The sequence below is a fragment of the Drosophila hydei genome, unplaced genomic scaffold, assembly GCF_003285905.1.
Source record: "Drosophila hydei strain 15085-1641.00,03,60 unplaced genomic scaffold, DhydRS2 tig00008134-arrow-pilon, whole genome shotgun sequence".
Taxonomy (NCBI): domain Eukaryota; kingdom Metazoa; phylum Arthropoda; class Insecta; order Diptera; family Drosophilidae; genus Drosophila; species Drosophila hydei.
Genome location: NW_022045843.1, coordinates 3,113,345 through 3,138,580, shown reverse-complemented (window position 1 = coordinate 3,138,580; position 25,236 = coordinate 3,113,345). Strand labels below are relative to the sequence as shown.

The 25,236-nt window shown below is 41.4% G+C and overlaps 3 protein-coding genes across 5 annotated transcripts in view; 1 reads left to right on the top strand and 2 right to left on the bottom strand.

Annotated features, from left to right (window-relative positions):
- Positions 1 to 19,766, bottom strand: part of LOC111604217 — a 63,468-nt gene extending 43,702 nt beyond the window's left edge. Inside the window, exons 1-2 of one of the 3 annotated variants that reach the window (XM_030225527.1) lie at positions 19,589 to 19,765; positions 9,415 to 10,894 (exon numbers count right to left, since the gene is read on the bottom strand). The gene's annotated coding sequence lies outside the window, so the exon portion shown is untranslated. Of the gene's footprint in view, positions 1 to 9,414; positions 10,895 to 19,588 lie in introns of all 3 variants that reach the window. The other 2 variants (XM_030225529.1, XM_030225530.1) reach the window with 2 other exon arrangements.
- A 14-nt stretch (positions 19,767 to 19,780) lies between these two features.
- LOC111604210 (vacuolar protein sorting-associated protein 51 homolog) lies at positions 19,781 to 22,465 on the top strand. The gene is made up of 5 exons (XM_023322177.2): positions 19,781 to 20,710; positions 20,763 to 21,387; positions 21,452 to 21,973; positions 22,034 to 22,146; positions 22,215 to 22,465. The coding sequence occupies exons 1-5, from the start codon at positions 19,881 to 19,883 to the stop codon at positions 22,321 to 22,323; spliced, it is 2,199 nt and encodes a 732-aa protein (XP_023177945.2). The 5' UTR covers positions 19,781 to 19,880; the 3' UTR covers positions 22,324 to 22,465.
- A 59-nt stretch (positions 22,466 to 22,524) lies between these two features.
- LOC111604038 (transcription factor grauzone) lies at positions 22,525 to 24,955 on the bottom strand. The gene is made up of 4 exons (XM_023321898.2): positions 24,754 to 24,955; positions 23,799 to 24,688; positions 23,521 to 23,715; positions 22,525 to 23,262 (listed from the first exon to the last, which is right to left on the bottom strand). Exons 1-4 carry the CDS (start codon positions 24,904 to 24,906, stop codon positions 22,548 to 22,550), a joined length of 1,953 nt encoding a protein of 650 aa, XP_023177666.2. The 5' UTR covers positions 24,907 to 24,955; the 3' UTR covers positions 22,525 to 22,547.
- Positions 24,956 to 25,236: the final 281 nt, after the last annotated feature.

Sequence of the window (25,236 nt, the reverse complement as noted above, 5' to 3'; positions counted from 1 at the left end):
TAAATATAAAGCTGTGTTAGCGCAAATAACCTTTAAAGGTCATCTTCCTAGTACCCTCCATATACATAATTAATAAGCAATAACTAAAGCCTACCCATACGAAAACCATTAATAACTTTGATCATTATCGAAAATATTTAACAAAGTTACAAATTATCAACGCATTATCAACTCACTAAGTGCTATTCACGCTATAGCTTTAGTCGCCTAATGTTTATTCAGGCGTAAGACCAACAAACATTAACACAATCACAACTTGTTTTATATAAACTTGTATAGCAAAAACATTTACAGGGTATGACTGAGCCAAATCATTATACCTCGTTTTTCTTTCTTTGTTTATTGCTTTAACGATGCGCGTAAATCTTGACATACTTTTCTATCCAACTAGGGCGACGCTAGCAGCCAAAGGGCGAGCCACACATACACACACACAAACATATTCACACACACACATTCACACACACTCACACACACTTGGCCACTTGCGCGCGCTTTATTAGCAGCGCTTGTAGTTGGCAAGCCAACAGCTCATCTTAGCCATAAAGTATGCTTCATATGCCATGCAGCTGCCACGCACACCCACACACATTCACACACACAGAAACGCATGTTCATATATTAGACAAGTGGCACAGCTGTCCACAGTTGACTGGCCATTCATTCAATTCCTGCATCCATTTATGTAAAGTGGCCCAAGCTGTTGAGAAATCTACCTTCCTGCCAAGCCAACGGCACAACGAGTTTTGGACATGTTCTGGTACTTTTGATTATGAATATGAAAGCGAATCCAAAAGCTGATGCCAAAAAGTTGTTGATAAAACTCTGATATGCACTTCACTGCTCTGCTATTGGCACTCAAAAAAGATGAGTTTTGGTCGGATTATGTTCATGCAGCTAAAACGTTTATCGTGTAGCCACGTTGAAGACTATGTCGTACCACGTGTTGTATACTTAATGTCAGCAACAGCAACAATAACAGCAGCAGTAGCTGAGTCACTCAAAAACGGAATCAACTTTGTAGGGCTTCAATGGCTGGTTGAGTGCATAGCAATTTCAATTTAATTGCATTTGAGATCGATGTGAGCCCATTTCACATGGCGTCCTTTTTGTGGCCTTGTCATTAGAAATTAATGGCCAACAACTTGGCTAACTGCCGTCCAATGTTCGACAGTTAGTTGGTTAGTTGGGTAGTTTGTTAATTAGCTAAAGTTCTTGTTTAAATATACATTATGCAGTGCTCGATAACTGAAACAATATGTTTCCTCTGTATGTGTGTTTGGCTAGGGCTGGGGCTGGGGCTGGGGCTGGTGCTGGGCTTTGTCAGCTGCAATTAAATCAAACGTTGCTAAAGACTTGCCCAGCTCTTATTGCTGGTTAATTTGGTCTAGACAACATAAATTTGTGGTGTTGCTCTACGTCTATTTACGACCACCGGTTGTCGCTTATCAAAGTCACAATAAATAACGAGAAAACACTGATGAACGCCCACACGCTAGCTAGTCAGATGGTCAATGTGCCGTGGCCCCCCTCGCGCGATTCCCTTGACAATTTGTGGGGTTATCGCTAATGCCATTCCGAAGCCAATTACGCTTATTACATAATTTAACAATAAGAACAACAGCAACGAGCATTTAGATAGCCTAAACAAATGCTGTTTAGCGATGTCAGCAAAATACATCATAATAAATTAAAAAAGAAGAATTCCCTCTGTGCTTGGCCGAAAATCAAATACTCTTTCGCGAAATAGAATATTACTCTCAACTGTAGTAGAGTATTTTAATAAGTAGTAATAGTAGTAGACGGTAGTAGTTGTAGGTAGTAAGAGTAGGAGATAATAGAAGTAGCAGTGGATAATAAAAGTAGTAGATAGTAGTTGTAGTATACATAAAAGTAGTAGACAGTAGCTGTAGTAGTAGATAAAAGTAGCAGATAGTAAGTGGATACAGTAATAGTAGTAGATAGTAGTAGTAGATAGTAAGTGTCTACAGTAAAATAAGTAGATGGTAGCAGTATACAGTAATAGCAGTAAATAGTAGTATATTTATATAGAAAAGTAGTAGCTGATATTGTAGTTACGCATAACGTATTTAATGACAACAGAGATGTACATCTCAGAAGGGCACAAAACCAGAAAACATAAGGACAACCCGAAGAGTCCCTAGAGTTTTTCAACCGAGAATTGGGCCTCGTACAATTGGGAAATTCAGCCGTTTGACGAGAACGAGGGAAATCGGTAAAGTGAATAGGGATTTGAGTGGCCAGAAACTGTAACAGAAACAGAAACACAACCAGCAACAGCAGCAATAGCAGCACAAAAGTAAAGTCAAACAATTAAGAAGGCCTAACAGCCATAAGAGCTGCCACAATTTTTAGACAAAGCCGCACCCCATTTGCCACACCCAGACAACTAACTAATGCCCAACCAATAGATGGAAAACAAAAAAGAAATGCAAGAGAATTGAAAGAAATGCGTAGAGGAAGCACCTCGAGCAGGACTCAAAAGGAGTTGCCATGCGTGCTGACAACATAATGCGAATAATGTGGAAAATATTTTCCACGTCTGCTAATGTCTGTCTGTCTGTGTGTTAGGTGTTATGCGAAAGTAGGTTGGGGGCAGACACCAACGAAAAACAGCGACAGTGAAATCCTATTAAGAAGTTTGCTATCGCAAATTAAAATCTAAATGCGCCAACCAAATGACGGCGACGTCTGCGCCGCGGGAGGGTACTGAGACGTTTTCTGAAGCAGAACAAAAGGCGTTACGCCCACAGCTGCTGCCTCACCCACACACATATACAGAGAGAGAGAGTGTCGTCTGCTTACATTTTGAATTATAAGCAAGCGAAAAATTTAATAAAGGTTGTCCCTAAATATGCACGCCAAGGCGAAAAGGCAGACTCAAGACAACCGCAAGACGTCGTGCAGGTTGCTGGGCCAAAGGCAGGGGCCGAGGGTGGCGCAGATTGTAGATTGACGAGGACGCGAACGGGGCTCAGACTATGACAATGTCAAAGAGTTTGTGCACGCAATGTGGGCGTGGCAGCTGTGGCCCTGGCCCCACAACAGCAACAAGAACAAACGTTGGGGACGACGGCAAAGTTTTCACTTTTATTTAAATACCCTGCACACGGTTCAATTGGCCAAAAAGGTATATTTATAGTAAAAAGGGTTGTGAAAGTTCTTAGAGCTTATATATGGTTTATGGATATCTAATAGGAACATAAAAGAAATCCTCTGGATATTACTAAGTTTCACAATCTCAAAAATGAGCTTTTTCTGGTTATTTGCATCAGTTGTGAAACAACAGAATTCAAATTTAAACTTTCTTTCATACTTATCGTCGGCTTCTGAAATTGAGCTCAGTTTGCAAAAATACAGAGAGATGCAGTTCAGAGAGAGAGTATTTTATAGTATCTTATAGAGAGTATCTTATAGTCGTTCTCTTTTTACACACAGAAACTCATATTCGTTTTTCATTTTAACTGCCAAATGGCAAAAGTTTTCCATTTTTTTGTGGCATTTGTTTTCTTGCGTTGCCATTCGCAACTTTAAGTTCTTATTAAATTGTCTGTGAAAGTGTATATATGTATGTATGTGTGTGTGTTTATATATATGAGTTTTGGCTTAGCCAACAACAGCAACAATTGACAGCAAAACAAACGATTGTCATTGTCAAGTGTGTGCGTCAACCTTTGAACCCGCCTGCGAGCGGACAGCCTGGAAACGTGTCTGAAACGTCTCTCTCTATTGCCCTACACACACACACCATGCTCCGTCCCCAATCACGCCCACCTCTGGTGTTATCCTTTTGTATACTGCCAGCAAGACAGCTCGCTTTAAATTGTATTGTTAATTCTTTTGGGGTAACCCGTTTTACGTCAATCCGATTTCGTATCCCAAAAAAAAAATTAACGAATGAAGAGGGGGTAACAGAACTTTTTGTTTAGGACCTTTGTGCGCGCTATGCAAACATTGCCTGCTAGTGACAACAATTGTCATTTGCTAAAAACATTCAAGCAGTCCATCCTACCCACAGTTCATCTCGGGTTTTCGCCATCTCTTGAAGGATTCTGCTTGAATTGCAACAGTTTGTGGCAATTGAAACAATGATATAGCCATGGCACAAGTTACCTTTAACTACATCTCTGTCTACCTGTAGTCGCAGCACTGCCTCTCGTTCGCTCACTGACTATCTCTCAGTCTCTTTCCATCTCTGCAACATCCGTTGCTATTTGTAGCATTTTTTACACCATTTGCATATTCCTATGGAGCACAGTTTCCGGTTCTTCGGCTCTGCTCCTCTCCATCTCTTTTACTCTTTGCCTTGCAGCATTGTTTACTTGGCACTGCTCCATTCGGTACCTCAATGCGCATAAATCAAGCACCAAGCACAAATATTTTGCCAGCGACAACAAATATATAATGACCCCTCCATGCCCTTAACTTCCGCATACCTGTATAGTCGGTCCCTCTTCATCTCTCCCACTCCCTCCCACTCTCTCCTTCCCTGGTTTCTTATTTGACTACGTAATCTATGCGCTGGCTGGTGAGTTTGTCCGTCGCATTGACTGCATTCAGAGTTATCGCATTTCCTCTTATAAATACTCTTATTTGTAAGATAATACAAAGTTCTCATTGCGCTTATTGAAGTTAAATCAAAAGATTTATTATTGAATGCAATAGATCTTTATAAGTTTGATACCATTTACTATTGTCATCTTTTTTAATTATATTTGTTTTTATTTCGTCTCTTTTTAATAGGACTAGTTATTTTTTATATTTATATTTCTTTGTATTGCAGAATTCTTTTGAAATTGTGTTCCATTTGGCTTCACTTTCATCTGAATATGTATTTTCCATATTTATCTTGTTCAATCAACAACTTAACAAATTTCATACCATTTGCAATCATATTGTTCCATTCATCTTATTTCAATTTTTTTAAGGTAAGTCAGTGGCATTGTCGCATGGAATTTTTTATAAATGAATAACATTTGTTATCAGAATATATCGATTGCTTACATTTTTTCACAATTCTATTTTTATGGTTCATCTATCTCCAATATCTTAGCATTTATCTGGTATCTTTCATCTTTATTTTCCATCTTCTATCCCGAATTTTCCCCTTTCAATTTTCATCTTTTATTTTCTATCTTCTCTTCTCCACTTTCTATCCTCTGTTTGCTATCTTCCATTTTCCACTCATCATCTTTAATTTAGCATCTTCCATCTCTCATCCTTTATATTCCGTCTTCCATCTTCCATTTGTTATCCGCCATTTTCCATCTTCCACTTTCATCTTCCATCTTCAATTTTCAATCTTATATTTTCCATTTCCATCTTCTTTCTTTTATCTTCTATCACCTTCCTTCTTTTTATTTTTTTATTATTTAATATGATTTTTTACTTTTCCACATTTTGCTCGTCAGTTGCCTTGACTTATTAGAGTATTCCCTTGTCTACTTGCCTTGCTGTATCCTCATTTTCGCACCATTATTTGTCGCTGCGGTTGCTTTAGTTTTATTTCTTTCTTTTTTCTATTTGCCTGCGCTTTGCTGATTTCATTTTGATTACGGCAAATTGTTTTTAGTTGCTGTCGTTTTCCGTTTTCCATTTTCCTACTCTCAATATATATGTATATTTATTTCTATTTAAGCTCTTGGTGCGCTTTTGCCATTTTCTGTGCCCATTTATTTGCATTTCTTGCATAATCATGGATTATTTATATTACTTTCTATCAGCGATCAGCACCATAATTACTTTTACTGGTTATATAGCTATGGGCATTGCCTAATAATATCACTGATAACTCCAATACAAATAAATATGGCGTGTGACCTTAGGGCGCGGGTACATCAAATGTAAATAAACATTTCGTTGTTTGCAGTGTAATTTGGGACGAAAATAAATGAATACAGTTAACGGTAAACGACTTATACAATGGATTATGTGATTATTGGATAATAATAACGCAAGTTGATCGACTTTAAGCTACCTCGCAATGACTTTTGTCATAAGCTAGTTCACTTATTGTATAATACCTTCTATATAGGCCACTCCTCTTTTTTGCAATCATTTCCGAACGCGTTTTGTTCTCCGCAAAATGCGCAAATTGCAGCAACAATTTGTTTTTTTTTATTTTTCAACACTCGAATAACAAAAGAATCGGTCGAGGTCACTAGGCACGTGCGAGGATTTTCAAAATGGCGCCCAGAACAACAACATCAACAACAGCAGCAGCAGCAAACAGCGAGAACTACTACCAAATTAGTCGCTCTGCATGCAGTTTTTTGGTCTACTTCTACCATTTTTTTTTTTCATTTCGGTTTGTCCCGAATTTGTAGCTGGGTTTTAGTGCCATTTATTGAAGCGCTCTTTATGCTACCACACATTTTTAGTGAAATCAACTTTAAAAACGAAACAGTTAGATGTAGAAAAACCCTTTCAAGTGCGGCGGCTGTGGCAACTCTGGCAACCCAATGGCAGCCTAATGAGCAGCCAACTTTACTTTAGTTTTTCACTTCACCTTAATTTGCGTCTGGGTTTTTGCGTTTCACTCTTTGGCCTGAGTGCAGGCAGTTTGCAAATTTTTGCTCCTCTCTGTTTGCCTCTCAGGATCCTCCATCACTTCATTCGCTAACCGTTGCATCGTTGTAATGCAAATTGGTTTTTACTGCGTCTCGCATCTCGCATGTTGTCCCGACTGTCACGTTGACATTTGACATTTTTCTATGCATTGCTGCTGGTTCAGATATCAATTTTAAAAGCTGACAAATTGCAATGAAATGCGTCGCAAATTGAAATGAAATATGATAGAGAGAATACGAGAGAGAGAGATAGGGAGCGACATAAACAGAGTGGAGTGGGTGGCTGTGAGTGGGCGTTAGGAGAGTCGTTTCTATCAGGGAACAACTAAACAAATTATTGCGTGGCCCATTGCCAATGAGCATGGCAAATATGTGCATGTATATGTGTATGTGTGTGTGCGGGAACATTAATGCGAGCTGACTTATGTCATATTCATGGCAGGCAGACAGGCAGGCAAGCACACATGCCACACCCACGCACACAGACCCGCACACATGCACACGTGTGCAGTGGGCGCGCTTCGATTAAACAAACCTACTCAAATATGCAGTGACATTGAGCCAAAGACAAAAGCCTAGCGTCAAGGCAGCTCAACGTTTCCTCGTGTATGTGAGACAATGGCACGCATACAAACAGTCACACACACACACTTACACAATTGCAAGCCGTAGCAAAGGTCAGAGACAGTTGCATAACATTAAAATAGGATACGGATGCGGCTGCGGCGGCTTTGTGTGTTGGCTAATTAAAAAAATACATCTAAAGCCTGCTATTGCATAAGCCAAAAACAAGAGACGCAAAGCGAGCAGCTGTCTGTGACAGCTGTCCGTATGTGTGTGTGTGTTACAAATTGTCAACGCAACACATGCAACGTGAACGACGCTCAAGGATATGCACACAAACAAACAAAAAATCAAGCCTGTGTGTGTTTGTATTTGTGTGCGAGTAACGCTTGCGTAACGTAAAAGTAGCCTTGAACTGCAGCCTGTCGCTTTCAATGGATTTGCATTCCATGCGCTGCACACACACACACGCACAGACATTACCAAGGTCACGCCAACGCCAGCCGCAAATGATAGTTGGAGTGAGCGGGAGCAAGATAGGGTTATGCTTTCAAACGGCATTAAACGCACACACACACACAGACACTCAAACACAGTCAGTACATATGTATTTGTGGGGATGTCAAGCCACAGCCGAAATGTCAGAAAACTGTCGTAAACTTTTGCCTAATTGGCGCTCAAACAAATACAGCGAAAGAGAAAGAGAGCGACAGCATAGTAAAATGTAACAGCAATAGCCACTACAGTACAATGTTAAATGCAACTGTGTTAGCTAAAAGGAGCGCGCACAAATCTCGTCATTCAATGCGTTCGTTCTCTGCAATATAATAACGGTTAAGCACGCAGAGTCAGGCAACAGCAGCAGCAGCAGGAGCAACAGCAAGGCGCCGCGGCGACAGCACAAAAACAAAAACTTGAAAAAGCAAATGTGCAAGCAGGGCAGGCAAACGAGCAAAACGAAACAACAGTTGGATAATGACGTCAAATAAAACGCAGAGAGTTTTGCGAACAAGTGTGCTTGTAAAAGAGAGAGAGATAGACTTAGCGAAAGCTGCTTAAGAGGGTTGCCAGATCAACAACAACAGCAGCAGTAGCAATAGTAAGAGCTGAAAAGGGTTTCTATGTTTGTCCGCTATATAAATAGAATAAATGCTTAACTATTTATTATATAAATACGCATTAGCTTTAATGTCTGTGTATATTATGCATATTGTATTGTCTACCATTTCCCTAAAAGTCAGACGCTTGTCAATCAGTCAATTAGAGGAAATACATATATACGCACACATTCAAACATACATATATGCTAATGGCTTAAGCTGCCTTGTTATTTGAGTCACCCTCGCTCACACACACACTCTCTCATACACATATATACATAAACGCAACTCTGGCTTCTAAGCGTGTAGCTGGCGCTGGCGCTGACGCTGCCCGCCGAGCCTTTTAATGGCCTTTGCGCTCACACACATTCAAACAGGATTGTCCCTCTCTGCTCCCACCACCCTTTCTGACCCTTTGAAATCGCTATTTGGTTATGCTGGCAGCTCTTTCACTTATTTTTTTTTTTTGCTGCTTCTCTTTTACTCTTCTGACAGAGCGCGTTGTGTGCAAGTTGGTCATAAAAACGGAGTTACATTTATGACCCACATCAGGAATATACAGATAGAAACGAAACGCGAAATGAGTTGTGTTGAGGAGTAGGCGCCGGGGGGAAGGCGACTGGGCAAGGACGGTGGGGCAAGGCGCAGCAAACATTGCGAGCGCTGCGTGTCGGTGGGCGTGTTTGGGCACCCGCTTCGCCTGCAAGCTAGCTACATTCACAAGAATATTTTATTTTACTGTTATTTTTGTTTGCCATTTTCTCTGTGTACGCTTTGTTATTATGTTTTCCCTCTTTCATTCGGCATTTCGATGGCCATTTACTTTTGACTCCAGTTACACCCTTTGCTCTTTTAACAGTTGTTGTTATTCTGCTTGGTATACTTATACTTTCTTCTCTTTCGTCAAATTGCTGCCGATTTTTTTTCTTTTTGTTTAGAACTTGCCTTTGCCGCGCGCACCCCTAGATTTCGCCGTCAAGACGAAGCTGACTCGCCGCCGTCGCTGTTTATTTTACCGTACACATTTTTCAAGGCTAAAAATGCGTATCGGATTTTGTTGAGGTGTGCAATGCCACACACACTCATACACATTACATACATATATGCATATATGCGCATAAATGGCTGGCCGCTTAAAATTGAGCTTGCAGTTAACTTACCTCGTCAGTCCACTGCTGTTGTTAGTGCTGCTGCTGGTGCTGCGTCTTTGGACATTAAGTATTCAGCACATTTTTGCATGCACGTGCATGTGCCACCATTTAATCTTGCGCCATTCACTATACCCCCGCGCGTCTTTCGCACACTGACCCAGTTCGCTTTGTTTTGCGTGTTTATCTTGCACACGTTTCTACACTATGCGGCTGCTGTTTGCCGCCTGTTGTTGTTGTTATTCATCTGAATGTTGTTGTTGTTGTGGTTTTTGCTGCTTTTTTTGCATGCAATGAGTAAAGCTCTCAGTAACGGGATCGTTATTATTGCACTACTTTTTCTGTGCGAGTTGTTCTTTATGCATGCCTTTGCCGTTTAAATGGCAGCATTTTTTGCTAGTTCAGCTTCGCTCAGTAACGGAAACTGCTGCTATTGCGTGCATGTTACTTTTGTTTCTCTAACGGTAGCTGTAAAAATTACAGTGGGCGCACTTAGTTTGCAGCTGGCTATAAAGCTGTCGTCTTCTACTGTTCAGCCCAAAAGTATGCGACATTAAATTGATTACACTTTCACCGTTACTGCGTCCGTCCTTACGCTTTCTTTTGCCTTCAACACACTTCTTAACCCGCTCGTGTGCATTTTTTATGCGCTTGTTTTCACTGTTTGTTTTTCTATTGTGTTGCTAATTTCGTTACTTTCACTTTGTTAGGCTTTCGCCTTGTCTGCCTGTGCGTGTATGTGTGCACTTTTATGTCGATGTTCGTGTGCCTGTGTGTCAGTGTGTGTAAGCCCACGTGTGCGTGGCTGCAGCCAGTTTCTGTTACTGTTTGTTTGTGTGTGCTTGTGTGTATCTGTGCGTCAGTTTTCGTTATTCGACTTTTGGTCGTGCATTGATTTTTCACTTAACTTTAATTTGTTATTGCTTAAATTATTTTCTTTGTTTTTATTTTTTGTTTCAAATATCTTTGCACAATTTCGCATGGAACTATTGTTGCGCGGTTTTCACTTCGTTTTGATTACTTTTCTTTTCAGTTTTGCGCGCGCTTGCTTAACGTTTAACGTGTGCGTCTATTTGTGTGCGAGTGTATGTGTTTATTTAGCAGGTGGAAAATAAAATAGTTGCTCGATGCGGTCCACGGGCGCAGCGCACGTCCGTTCGCCACGACTCTTCACACATTTCTGAGAGAGCGCGCGCTTCATAAAATGTTTACGTTTGGATTCCTTTCGTATGACTCCATCTCACTCGCTCGTTCTCCGAGTCTGTGTCTTTGCAGTTGGCTTTGCATTGCCTTTGCTTACTCTCTTTGTGTTTGCGATGTATTGGAGCTGAGCTAGCGGCGCCAGAATGTCTACGCATAAATAATACGCACGTGGCTCGTACAGCAGAAGAAGAGAGGCGAATCCTAAGAGTTGCTCTGAAATGCAAAGTAAATCCTTACTGATTGGCGCGTGAATGAGTGATACAATAAGCCAAGGTGACTTTACGTGCACCTACAAAGCAAATTATAAATAAGTTTTAAAAAATCGGAATTTGGTTAAGCAGCACTTAGAATATACAAATATTAGATGAATTCAATGATGTTTTTATTTATATTAATATATTGTGTTTATGATTAATAATTAAAATACCGCCTGTAAGCTTTGCTATATATAATCATATTTAATTTAAGTTAAAAATTTAAATTATTTGATTGTCATTAACAGCTGATATGCCGTATACCTTACCATTCATTTCTAACTGTAAACAAATCGCAGGAGAGAAATTCCGATGCAAACACACATCAATGGCCACACTCTCTGTCTCGCTCTGTCTCTCTCTCACATGAACACTCTCTTTTGCTTTTGTTCTGACTCATGCGCTCTCTGACATACGCTCAATGCGCAGCTTCTTAATGTCTTTCTTTAGCTATCGCCCGCTGCCGCTGCAAACAAACTTATGCTCCGCTGTCGCTGTCGCTGTCTCTGCCTCTGCCTCGGTCTCTGCCATTACTTCGGCTGCTACCTCATGCGGAGCACGTGAACTTTTGTGTTTACTTTTTAATTTTCTTTCCTACGCAGGCTTTGGCGTTGTTGTTTTTGTTTAGCCTCTGCCAGCGTCTGTTGCTCGCTGCTTTTGTTTTGCTTTCTTACGTTTTGCTTGTGTTTTGCATTGCATTTCCATTCATAGCATCAAAGACGAATTGCTGTGAGGTTAGGATGAGACTTGGCATTTACTTAGCCAACGATCGACATGGAAATTGGCGCAAAATATGCCCCAGTTGGTCCCCAGCGGCTGCCTGCTTATGCATCGTCTACATCTTCTTCTTCTACAACATCTTTTGCTTATGCACATGTTGGGAGCCCCAATGCAGTTTGCATATGCTAAAAACCTGTTTTCACAGGTGTGTGTTTGAGTGTGTGTGTGTGTCTTGTTAAATCATGCATGCTGATTGTGCTGCGGTTGTGGTCTCTAGGATGCCGCAACACTGCAGCCAGCTGTGTGTTGTCTGCATGCTGATTTGCATTCATTTTTTCCTTTTCCAGCTCTGTTTCTCTCTCTTTTAAATTTGTATTAAACAGTTAGCAAAAATTGTTGATGCACAGTGCTGCCAATTAGTAAATGTACAAACCGCAGCAAAGCAGATGCAAATCGTGCGGCGTTGCCACACTTTTTGGCCCCCAAAATTGTACACGTGTAAACAAAGGCTTTGATTTTTGGGCAAACCAAGTGCATGATAAGCGAATAAACAACAAACCGAGGGCAGGGAGAGGGAAGGAGAGAGAGCGAGAGGAAGACAGTTGATTCAGCACAACAACCCATATAGCTGTCTCCCTCTACTCCCTATGCTATTGCCATGAGTAATTGCTCTTGTGCATGCGCCAGCGTCTATCTGTCTGGCAATGTCCAAAACGAAGCACACACAGTTTATGTGTGTGTGTGTGCTTGGTTGGTTTGCTGGCCATTTAAGCCGGGCCCACGTAGTGTCCACCACATTAAGGTAAACTGTTGATTTCCAGCAATGTTTTTGCGGTCGAGCCGAAGCAGCAAGCCAAAATTTCAGCTGTTGACAATGCAGAGCTACGTATGCTGTGTGGCTGTGTGTGTGTGTGTGTGTGTGTGCGGCATTAGCAGCAACTAAAAGCTAAAAAAAGGTCAACAGTCGTGCAACAAATGCAATTCTAAATGAGCGAGGGGCAGAGAAAGAGAGAGAGAGAGAGCTAAAAACAAGCCCTTCCATTAGGCCCGCCCCTTCTGCCGCCACCGCCGCCTCCCGTGCACTTCTCCACTTTCCACTTAGCTATGGTATGCAAATTTCGTAGCATAGCTTTGAGTGCTGCCATAAAATGTGACAAAATGGAGTCGTGTCTTTTGGGCGCAGCAAAGTATGCTATGAAAAATGTAAAACACAAAACGGAGCCAAATCCACACGCACACACACACACACACATACACACGTACAGCTGGTATGAGTTTGAATGGTTTATTTTCGTTGAGAGTCGATAATTTAATGTGTGCTCAGACACTGGGGAATCGGAAACCCCAAAATACAAAAGCCCCAGAGACGAACCCTTTATGTGTTTTTTTTTATCTTCTTTTTGGCTCTTTGTGTAGCTCGAACTGGTTTGGGGAACTTGGCCTAAATATAGAAAGCTAACAGCCAACAATTCATTGACCAATTCAACACACTAAATAGTGGTTAACAGTTGTTGCTGTTGTTGTTGTTGTTGTTGTTGTAGTTGTCAGTTGTTGTTTCTGGTTGCGGTTTTGAGACTGTGCCTGTTGCAAAGCCAGGCTAAGCTGTTTTTGAGCCTGGCAAGCTGGCATAAACATATTTAAATGGATTTTGAAGATATCAAATATGCATAGATTTGGTTACAGATATGTCTGCTTAAGTGAGTCAGCTGCGCTGGAGTGAAATGAAATGTTTGCTGTATCCACAACATTTGAATTGAGTTTGCCATTTAAAGCAACTAAAGATATGCGCTGAAAAGTATGCTATGAAAAATATATAAGCTTTAAAGGAGTTGCGCATACAAAATATTGAATGCATATGAAATATATACGCATATATACACAGAATAACAATATTCCATTTCCAAAATATAACACTCAATTAATTTAATGCATATTAATTTTTAATAATTTTTTATTAGCTGTCCACCTTAAAAAATAATTGAAAAAACTCTATAAAGTTATGTGTTTACTTTTAATTTAAATAGTTATCTTTTTATGTTGCAATTATTATTTTTAAAATATTTTCTATTATTTTTTTCTTTCATTTTATATTTTTTTTATTTGTTTTTGCATTTATTATTTCATTAAAAATTTGTGTTTGCTTTTTACAAATATTTAAAATGAAATTAATTTTGTAGATAAATTTGCCACAGGCAAATTGTGTAAGTAAACAATAAATGTTTCTGCAGCTTAAACAGCTACGAGAATATTTAACAAATTTAAGGAGAATTTTCGAATACCTTAAAAGCAAACTAGATTAAAGTACATATAGTAGAAATAAAGTTAAGTAAATATAATTTAATACAAGAATTTAATGAAGTTAAAGCAAATAAGAATCTATTATTGTTTGTTGCATAAATATTAATTAATATTATATTAAGATACGAATCTAAAGCCAGAAGAGCTAAGTCTAGTTAGCATTTTGTGATTTGCCATATCTAATTTTTTTTAAATTAAATTAAAATCATTTAATAAGTATTAAGATCTTAGCTATAAAGGGGTTTCCTTTAAGGAATCTTTGAGTACTATTGCTTCTCTTGACAAGCCTTTACAAAGAAAAGCTTCCTCGCTGGTTACTCAATTCTATTATACAGTGTAACTATTGCAACTATTATATAAAGCAAAAATATTTTAAAAAAGCACTTCAATTAAGCTTTAATTTTATATTCATAAAACATTTAAAGCGTATTAAATATTCGACTGTAATTTTAATTGATAGTTTATGTGGTTTTTGTGCCTGTGTGCCAAAGCCGCAGATTGTAATTAATTGAATTTATGTGATGTATGCTTCATATATCATGTATGCCTGCACGTGTCGCTATCTCTATCCATCTCCTTATCTCTCTCGCTCTCGCTCTGCCTCTGTGTTTGCCCATTTAGGCGAATAAACATTAATCCTATATGCAAATTGGAATCAAATGCAGATACAGTCGAAATTAGCGAGACTAATACACAGCTAACCGCAGACTAAATGAAGCAGCAGCAGCAGCAGTAGCAGGTGCCAGATAGTTATACGTAGATATGCACACATACATAATCACACACATATATATATATGGCTATACACAGTGAAAAACTTGTGTTATATTCTGACATATTTCGCCTCGAGTAATTCATTTTAATATAAATAGTTATTAAATTTAGTTAGACTAGTTAAACTATTCATTAACACAAACTAAGTGAAGCCTTCACCACAGTTGCAGCCACATTAGGCAACTTAGCGAGGCACTTAATATATCAGAAGTTGGCTTAAATTATTTTGGGCATTAATTTTTAAGATGATTTAGAATTTTTAATGCTCATCATCTCAGTTTAGACATTTTTAAAGCTCTCTCTTTATCTCTATATATATTTATCTCTCACTCTCCCTCTCTCTACAGTTCTTAGCTGCGGGCAGCGTGCGTAGCTCTGGGGCAAAGCAAACTCTGACTTAAGCATAACACTCAAGTTTATCTTCTTTTTTTTTGCAGTGTGGCTTATATTAGACGCCAGTCGTTCGTGCTCAACTAAAATATACCCGGCAGCAAAGACCTCAACGTTTGCATTTTGAGGCAGTCGAATGAATTTTATAATCATAATAAAATATTATAATAAATGAATAATATTAAACAACATTTAAATAAATTTCAAGTATTTATAAATATAAAGCTATATAAATTAAAGTAAATATAAAAATATAAACACAAAAATAAATAAATAAATATATAAAAAATATTTAAAAAGTAAATAAATAAATGTAAAAAAATATATAAATAAAAAGCTGCTCTCATTTATGATATATAAAGAAATGCATAAGACTTTCGATATTGCACAACTATTTGTTGCAGTGTACGATTATAGATGAGCATTGCTTTAAGCTGTTTCTTTTTCTTTAGAGATTAGGCAATCAGGTTGTCAGCTGGCATTTCGCGCTGTTTGTTTTGCATTTGCTACGTGGCGCGCGTCCGCCACAAGGCGTGCAAGTGGGCGTGGCATGGCAAGAGATTGTCTCTTAAATATTCCATGCGTGATCGAATGCACAGCGACACGCAAACTCTTGGCCTAGACAGAGAGACAGCCAGCCACGCAGCCAGCGTGAATTGAATACAAGACGCGCTCTGCTGGCCCACCTGTCCTGGCTGCCTCTGGGGCTGCTTGGGGGCAGGTGGGGTTCAACATTAATGTCAATTTTGATGCCTGATTTATGGCAAAGCATTTGGGACGCTGTGTCACGGCCGCATGACTTCATTTCAATTCAATTGGCTGCTTTGCAAAAGATGCGACACAGAATGCGACAAATATTACACACACACACACACGCACATTTGTCTATGTATATATATATATAGATAGAGCTCTGTCTTGGCTGAAGAGCACGTGACCCGCTAACCTTAAAAGCGTTTTGCCCCGCCCACACAGCTCGCACAGCCAAAGGGCAATAAGCTGCAACAACAACAAAAAACAGACAAAAAATTGACAGACAAAAATAAAAAAGCATTGAAGCTTAGCCGCCCACCTGCCGCCCACACCTTCGCTGACACATTTTTTGTGGACTTCTTTCTGTTTGTAAGGATGCTGCTTAAGTGCAGGCAGCTGCCGAAATTGCGCTGCATTTGCATTGTCAGCCGCACTCCCCAGTGGCATGCACGCCTGCAGCTGCTATCGTGCATAGTTTAGCGTCATTAAAGCGCCACCTAACGCCTGGCGGCGGAAGCACTCAGCTTGCACGATTTATGAGCAAAGATTTTGAGCGCATTTTGCATTTCTCTTCCTGCAGCTGATAAAACTGTTCGCACTTGCTAACCAGCAGCTTGAATTCGACTCTCTGTGTGTGTGTGTATGTGTGCTTGTGTGTGTTGCGCAGTGTAATTTACAGTTATGTCATGGAACGTCAACTTGTTTGGCTTTCATTTGCTGTCCACATGAAGAGGGCAGCGGGCACTTGACTGCGCCACTTGGCTGTAATCCCCGTCAAGCGTCCAATTTTCTGTATATAATCCATTAAAATGAACAACGCAACGAGGGTGGCAACGAAAGTTGGGCAATTTTCAATTTTGAATGTTGTAAATGAGGGAAGGAGGAAGGGAGAGGGAGGGAGAGGGAGGGAGAGGAAGCAAGCTAGAAAGATACAGAGGGAGAGAGAGCAAGAAAGAAAGAAAGAGAGGGAGAGAGAGAAAGAGAGAACGCAAGAGAGAGAGAGGGAGAGATGTAGAAAGAGAGAGCAAGAGAAAAGGAGAGAGAGAGGGAAAGAGGAGGAGGAAGGAAGTAAGTGAGAGGCAAAGTTACAGACAAAGGGATAGAGAGAGAGATAGTGAGAGTGAGACTGAAAGAGAGAGAGAGAGAGAAACTACATTAAGTCACCTATTAAAGCATATATATTGTTCTCTCGTCTACTTCTAGATGTTATATAACTTATGTAAGGCAAGACAAGTCAAGTCAACCTAGCTGTGTTCTCTCTATACGTTGCTCATTCTGTTTGCTAGTCTAAACTCTAGTCTGCTACTCTCCTACTCTCCTACTCTCTTTAGTCTGCTCTCTCTTTAATCTACTCTAAGTCCTACTCGATACCCTTTCCTATACCCTATTCTAAACTTAATTTCATAACTCAATAGATACCCTACAATATACCCTATTATATAGTCAATCTCTGCCCAATCTATCAATACCTATTCTATACCCTCCTCTATGCCCTCTCATCTCTTCTCCCCTCGTATTCATAATCTATTCCAACCCCTACTTTCCACTTAACAACTTCAGTTGGCACTAAAATTTGCAACTCATGCAAACAGCTCACACTTAAGCTACTTTTTACGTGACAGCAACTGCTCAAGTTACCCTCGCTTTAGCTCAAAATGCTCGCAGTGTTCATCCACTTGGCTCCGCTACTCTCTAAGTGTACTCAATGCAGCACTGAAATTCATTTAACGACTTGCCGCACTTTAACAACACACACTCACGCACACACACACGCATACACACGCACACACATGGAAAAATTGTTGTTCCTGTTGCGCGAGTATTTTTTTTTTTTTGAGGGAAAAATATTTGCTGTTGGTTGGGAAGACAAAAGTTGACAATGGGTGTAAGTGTAACCTGACCTTGACACGTTCTACGTACACACACACTCACACACACACACACGCTGTCAGCACCACCTACGCCAGGCAAGCCGCCTTTGCCGAATCGCCTGCTGCTTAAAAGCTGACTTGACTTGTCTTGGGTGGGCGTCGCTACTTTTTCTTCCTTTGACATTCGTTTGGCTTACGTAAATTCAATTTTCTGTTTGATGAATGTAAACCTTGTGAGTTTAGCTATGTGTGGGCGTAGGTGTGTGTACATATTGTGCCTGCAGCTATGCAAGGGCTTAGCTTGCAGCGAGCAACGAGCCTGAGGCTGCGGCGTGATTTACACAATTTTAGGGCAAAAACTTTTGCCAAAGGTCAAAATATTAATGTATTTGAAATGAGGCAATGCCAGAGCAACAACAACAGATGTGCCAGCCGTTACGAATGAGATACGGCACAAAAACTTTTACTTTTACTTTTACTTTAACTTTTGGACATATCTGCGTCCGCCGCTGAAAGTGGAAAACTTCTTGATGTTTATTTATTCATCTCGACATGCCCAAGAGCCAAAGCAACAACAGCGGCGGCGGCGACGGCGGCATCTGTGTCCATTGGCTACAAGTGGTCGAACAATCGCACATGATGCACGAACGGGCAGCCGGAACCTGTCAATGCGTGGGCGTCGGCCCAAATGTGGGCGCATAATGCGATTTAGAACAGCAACAGCAAAAAACACTTCAACTTTGCCAGCAGCTAGAGACGATGAGCTCAATGAGTAGCTTATTGCGCCTGGATTGTTGATTTATTTATCTATTACCAGTTGGCACAGGTCTTAGAGTAAATCCTTATCAAATTCGACGACCTTTGACAGACAAACAACTGTACAGCCTTTCCCTATAAATTAACGATTGCAATCGAGTTGCAATCCGAAGCAAATCAGAAACAGAAAAAGCGAAACTATTTATAAAGCAACTCAAATAAACGCGTCTAGCTGCAAGTTTCTATCTTTGGCAAGCTGATAACAAAAGCTGTGTCGTATTTTAATCTACAGGTCAGCATACATATATATATAAGACTAATAAACATGTTATTTATAATTACACTGATTTATAGCATTACTCACATAATAATGATTTTATTCATGCATATTCCTATTAAAGAAATGCATTCACAAATTGTTCTCATTTTTGCAATCTTCAAATTTGCCTATAGTGCGCCACACAAAGCCTTTTATGGCGGCAGGTCGATATATTGTCGATAAAACAGTTAACCTACGTTCCACACCAAAAATTTAAATAACAAGGCTTGGCCTTCAGTTGCAAATTGTTTACTTTTATCTTTTGTATAAAAATGTATTTAATTTTAGCCCTGATTTGGATCCAAAACGCACAACATTGACTCGGGATCAGTGACGCAATCTGCACAAACAACAATAGTATAAATATATATTGATAAATTATTAATTGAACTCGAATTACCCGCAGCAACGTTGCAAATGGACGCAGCCAGCGCCCAAGCAGCGAGCAATACAATATTTATGATGCTTTCCATTGAGAGTATATTTATAGAATGCTGGGAAAAAGCCTAGTTGTCAATTATAGAAATAATGGCTCTGCTTATCAGTTTCAATATTATTTATAAAGCAAATCAGCTTTAATCTATAGACTTTACGTCAAATGTAATATATTTAATTTATCTATATACAGTTTCATAAAAATATTTGCCAACGTTCATTTGATCTAAGCGACTTCCAATCAGAAATTTTCCAAAAAAGTCTTCTTATTGTTTCAAATAAGCCGCTGAGTTAGTGGCGGCCATTCGATATGTTATTAAAAGTATAACCAGGGCACACACACAAATATGAATAGCGCGATTTGAATATTTGCGTTTCTGTGCAAATTTAAAGTACAGTGTTTATAAACTTACCTAATACATTATACACAGCAAAAAGAACTCATAATATTATTTATCTTTCACTTTGTTAACACACTTTTTCTTAAAAAATTTACGCGACTTGTCATTTAGCAAAAAAGCGTTCAGCACTTTCACGGTATGGAAATCGACTGTGACTGTGCAATCGATTGTTTGTTAAGTGGAGCCGATTGACTGCTGTTAACAAAATTTTAAACGCATGTTAAGTTTTCGTTTAACAGAAACATATGTTTTTGTTTTCATATGATTAAGAAAATACCTTGCAAACGAAAAAACTTCTTTTGCAATGGACGAAAAAGATAATCCCTTTGACATGGATAGCTCCAGCTTTGACGCTGATCGCTATTTGGAGAAACTGCTGAAAGATTGCTCACTCAAGCAAATCATGGACACAGAGGCCGCCGTCGTCAAAGACACCCAAACGCTGCATTCGGACATGCAGACGCTTGTCTACGAGAATTACAACAAATTTATTTCGGCCACGGACACGATACGCAAAATGAAAGATGACTTTAAGCAGATGGAAACGGATGTGAACCTGCTAATGAATAAGATGCAATCGATTACCACATTCAGCGAACAAATTACGGGCACTCTGCAAGGCACGCGCTCGCAGCTCTGTCGCCTCTCCGAGAAGCATTCGCTGCTCAAGCGCTTGCAGTTCCTCTCAACATTGCCAGCCAAGCTGAAGGCGCTGATAGAGGAACAGAACTATGCACAGGCCGTGCAGGACTACCTGCACGCCCAGAAGGTGTTCGCCCAGTATGGCAGGCAGCCCTCGTTCGATGGCATAAAACGCGATTGCGATGCCATAATGGAAGAGCTGAAGGAGCGACTGCGTCAGGACTTTCAGAGTGCTGGCAATACGGCGCAATCACTAACGGAAATCGGTGAGCTGCTGCTGCAGCTGGACGAGAAGACCTCCGATCTGGCCAGCGAGATGTTGAGATGCGCTGGCAAGCGGCTGCACGAACAGATTGTCATGCTGCAGGATCAAACGGAACGGGATATGCTGGAATTTGTCGACATGGGCATCGATGGCTTTCTCAACGACTTGGCCTTGGTGGTCACCTCCTATTTTGACATGTTTGTGGCCAAGCACTACGAGCACGAACGGTAAATTCCATCATATAAGCTATATATATATCGTATTCATATCTGCCTTTAGCGACGACTTCCAGGAGAATGCCCTGAATGCGCTCAACATCTTTCTGAATGAGAACGTCGACAAGTATTTGACATTGGTTCAGGATCGCGTCGAATCGGACATTGGCTATGGCGACACGCAAGTGATGCTGCGCGCTCTGGATCGACTGCATCGCCGGCTGCAGGCCATGCGCAACATCTGCCGTGGTTTGCAGGTGCAAAGGAATACGCTGGACATCATCATCGGAGCGGCTCACCAGCTCTGCGATGCACATAGCAAAAGCCTAAAGGATCACTTTGCAGATAGTCTGAGTGCGGTGCGTTTGTCCTTGGTCTCGGCCAAGAGCGACGTAAATCTTAGCGAGCTCATTGGCAATCTCTATGTGGCCATGGTCGAGAAGATCAAGGGCGTGCTGCAGGATTTGATGATCTTTCTGCGCAGCGATTGGTCTTTCAATATCAAAGCGGAAAATAAGGGCGCGCTGTGCGTGGAAGGGATTAGGGAGCATCTACTGATTGGCTTCTTGCGTCACATCTCGAAGGTGATGTCCGGCTTTGCGGACGTCTCCAGCTCGAGCCCGCCCAATTTGCTGCTGGTGCTGTCCAAGACGTGTCTCGAGCTCGAACAGCAAGGCGTGCACATGCTGGTAAAGCCTCCACCCGACACACAATTGTAAATTGTTGCTTATCATTTGCCGAATCAACTTGCAGATTGCTCTGGTCGATGATCTGTACGAGATCGATTCGGAGAACAGCGCCACATTGACGCATGAAACGGAGATTTGTGCTGAGATGCGGGAGACGGCACAAGCCCTATTGGACTCATATGTGCGTTTGCAGGGCACAAATATCTCGCAAATGCTGCGCAAGAGCGTGGAGACACGGGACTGGCTCAACTGCCTGGAGCCGCGTTCGGTGCGTGCCGTAATGAAGCGCGTCGTCGAGGAACTGGGCAGCATAGAGACCGTGCTGGCCAGCCTATACGAAAGCGCTGGCAATGCGGGCTTTCGCACCACGGCGAGCAGCGATTCGAGTCGCAAAACGTACTTTAGCAACTTCAATGCATCGAAGCCGCAATATCGTTCCAATTGGTCGAATTATACACCCTCGCAGCTGGAGTCCAGCTATGTGTCCAATATACATCGTTTGTTCTCTGAGCGCGTCGACATCTTCACCTCCGTGGAGTTCAGCAAGGCTTCCATTGTTATGGGCATCATTAAGATTGGTCTCAAGGTGAGTTGCCCAACTCAGTTGCTCGATTGCTGTTAGCTCACTCAGAATCTTCCTCGACAGACGCTGCTGGAGTGCGTGCGCCTGCGCACCTTTAGCAAGTTTGGCTTGCAGCAAATACAGGTGGATGCGCACTATTTGCAAATGAATCTCTGGCGTTTCGTCAGCGATGAGAAGTAAGCGAAACATGTCAACATTTCTCTAGTTCTATATAAGCTATTTAAACATTTACTTTGCTTCGCAGCTTGGTTAACTTTTTGCTAGACGAAATCCTTGGCTCGGCAGTGCATCGTTGCTTGGAGTCGGTGCTGATGGAACCGAATGCCGTGGAGATCATTTGCGAGCGTGGTTAGTACACTGCAACAAATTCCGAGCACACAAATCTCAATGCAACAACATTCCCGGCTTTGTCTATTTCTTTTCTGTTACTCGCTGCTAGCCTAAGGATATAACTTACACATATTTAAAAAAATAAACTAAATTATCATTATATATATATATATATATATATATATATATATATATATATTTACAGCAAACAAACTTTATGTATGTATGAATAAGTTGCACAGTTGAGCTACTCCGCTGGCTGTGGACTGAGCGTGAGCATGTACTCAATGTCTTCGCCTTTGTAATCCTCGTCGTCGTCATCCGGATGCTGTGCCGAGGTTGTTGTGACCAGTATATTGTGCGTCTCCAGCTGGCCATCGCTGGCGTCTGTTGTTATTGTTATCATGCTTGTCGTTTGACTCTTGTTATTGTCGCCCATGCGATTTTGTATGCGCGCCTTGCGCGCCTCTTCAAACTCCTTGGGATGGCTCTTCTTGCGATGCGAATGCTTGTTCGCATTCGAATTGAAGGTCTTGGGGCAATGCGGGCACTTGTAGAGCACCTCACCCGTGTGTGTGGCCATGTGCTCCTTGAGGTTGATGGCCTTTTTGAACTTCTTTTTGCACACGCTGCAGCCATGCACGCGATCTGCGTTGTGCACGTAACGCTGATGGCTGAGCATGGCGCTGCGGTTGGGCGACACCTTGCCGCAAATGTTGCACGTGCACTCCTCGGACGAGCCGTTATGACGACGCACGTGCTTCTTTAAACTATATTTGTTCTTATGCCACGAGCCACAAATGTCGCACTGCACCTTCGGCTCCGTAATGCCAGCATGCTCCAGCTGATGGCGCTTAAAGGCGGCTTGTCCTCGTATGACCTGGGCACAAATGTCGCACATGGTGCCATAATTGCCATGCACCATCTTCACGTGAGTGCACAGCATCGACATGTTGGGGAAACTAGAGGTGCGACAAGAGAAAATGAGTTCATTTACAAAGGGCAATTGTAGAGGCAGTCAAAGAGATTAGCTGACTTTACAAAGCAAACTTATAGACATAGTCAAGCCTAAGACAACAGAGGCTTGGGCTTACACAGATAGCACATAAGCTAAGTCAATTAATACAAGAAAAGCAAATGTCTAAGTCTAGCCAGCTCTTGGAGCTGTTCAATTGGAAGCCTTCAGAATTGTCAGCTACATCACATTTCGCTACGCTCACCGCCGCTCGCATATGTCGCAGGGCACATTGCGCTCCTTGTGTATGATCCTGTGCTGGTCGAGTAAATACTGCTTGGTATAGCGCTTGGGACAGTGTTCGCACATGAATTTCTTTTGCTCGTCCGGCTGATGCTTCAACAGCTCATGATTGCGCAAACATTGCTTGTCCGCAAAGGTTCGATCGCACAATTCGCACCTGAGGCAAAGAGATGAATCGTTAGCGGAATATACAAAAGTTGAGCTGTCGTTTGGGACGATATTGTCGAGTTTACCACTCACTTGAATTTCTCGGGATTCGAGTGCCGATCGATGTGGTCGGTGAGGAAGGAACGTTTATAGAACTTCTTGTTGCAGCAGACCGCATAGCCCTTGCGATGATGCACCGTCATCATATGCTTGCAGAGCGTCAGAAATGTCTCCTGTCCCTCGTGGCAAATGCTGCAGGTGAGTCGCATATGTTGTGCTATTTTCTCATCGATCTCTAACATCGATTTCTTATAGTCGACATAGCGTTTGTTCTTCGGCAATTCTTCTTCAGCATTGGGGCTAACTTTTTCGGCTTTCGATCTGCCTCGACGTTTGGTCGGCGTTGACTGCTCCGCTGCAGCAGTCGCCGCAGCAACAGCTGCAGCAGTTGTTGCTTCTGTCACTTGCTGAGCTTTGCTCTTGGAGCGTGTTGAGCGCGTTTCTCGGCGTTCCTGCTTCACAGTCTCAGTGTTCGGCACTTGTTCGTCTGCGGTACCATCAGCATCAGCAACAGCGTCAGCGTCAGCATCAACATCTGGCTCTACCTGCTGGGCCAGCACATCGTTGAGAAACTGCTCATTGCTAAACGATGCCGCTGCATCGCTCTCATTTCCACTCGCATACAAAGCCTCCACTGTGGGCTTATGCTCTTCATTTGTCAAATCCTCCTCGGCACCGCATTCGCTGTGCATGAGAAAATCTCTCGAATCCTCCTTTTCTTGCTCTTCCTGCTTCTGCTGGTCAGTGTTGCTTCTGCTAAGAAGCCGTTCCTCTCTCTCCTGCTGCTCGGCTACTTTGACTGAGAATCTTTCGGTGAGCAGGCGATGCGCCTTCTCCACACTTGCGTAGAACTCATTAAAATCGCTGACGCGCTTCCAACAGCCCACGCAGATGTCCGTCGATATGGGATCATCACATTTCGGCTAGATTTATGTGTTTTGTGTTTACAATTGCCAAATTGAAATATGTGTTTATACAAATACTTTACCTCGAACCAGAAATATTTGGCCAGCACTGTGGCAACGTTCAGGGACAAGCCGACGCCTTCAAATATTTGAATGGTGTCGCTGGCGCTGTTCAGGCACAGACGGCAAATCATTTTTGTATTGATTATTCCATTAGATGCGTGAACAAAAAACATAAAATTCGCACAATATTACAAATTTAGCATCAAAACAATCTGCTGCTTCTTTTTCAGCTATCGATTACCATACTCTGCAATCGATAAGTGCTGTTAAATGCAGCTCTGCTTAGCAGGTAACATTATTTTGGCGCCGGCAGATGGCGCAAAATGATTTTGGCGCGCAATTTGAAATGACATTTTTAGAGCTTTAATACAATATTAAATGAAGGTAAACTAACTGTACAACATTTGATATAATGTTTGGAGAGTTGGTAATTTATTTAAGATAAAGTTGAATTATTTATTATGTAATCATATGTATAACTAAGTTCTTGTTGTTTATTTGTT

What these genes read in the sequence shown, in the direction of transcription:
- LOC111604210 (XM_023322177.2), top strand. Translation starts at nt 19,881, where the DNA reads ATGGACGAAAAAGATAATCCCTTTGACATGGATAGCTCCAGCTTTGAC. An exon ending in AGCAAGGCGTGCACATGCTG is followed by an intron (nt 21,388 to 21,451) that starts GTAAAGCCTCCA and finishes ATCAACTTGCAG; the next exon opens with ATTGCTCTGGTCGATGATCT. An exon ending in TCATTAAGATTGGTCTCAAG is followed by an intron (nt 21,974 to 22,033) that starts GTGAGTTGCCCA and finishes CTTCCTCGACAG; the next exon opens with ACGCTGCTGGAGTGCGTGCG.
- LOC111604038 (XM_023321898.2), bottom strand. Translation starts at nt 24,906, where the DNA reads ATGTTTTTTGTTCACGCATCTAATGGAATAATCAATACAAAAATGATT. An exon ending in TCGAATCCCGAGAAATTCAA is followed by an intron (nt 23,716 to 23,798) that starts GTGAGTGGTAAA and finishes TCTTTGCCTCAG; the next exon opens with GTGCGAATTGTGCGATCGAA. An exon ending in TGCGACATATGCGAGCGGCG is followed by an intron (nt 23,263 to 23,520) that starts GTGAGCGTAGCG and finishes TCGCACCTCTAG; the next exon opens with TTTCCCCAACATGTCGATGC.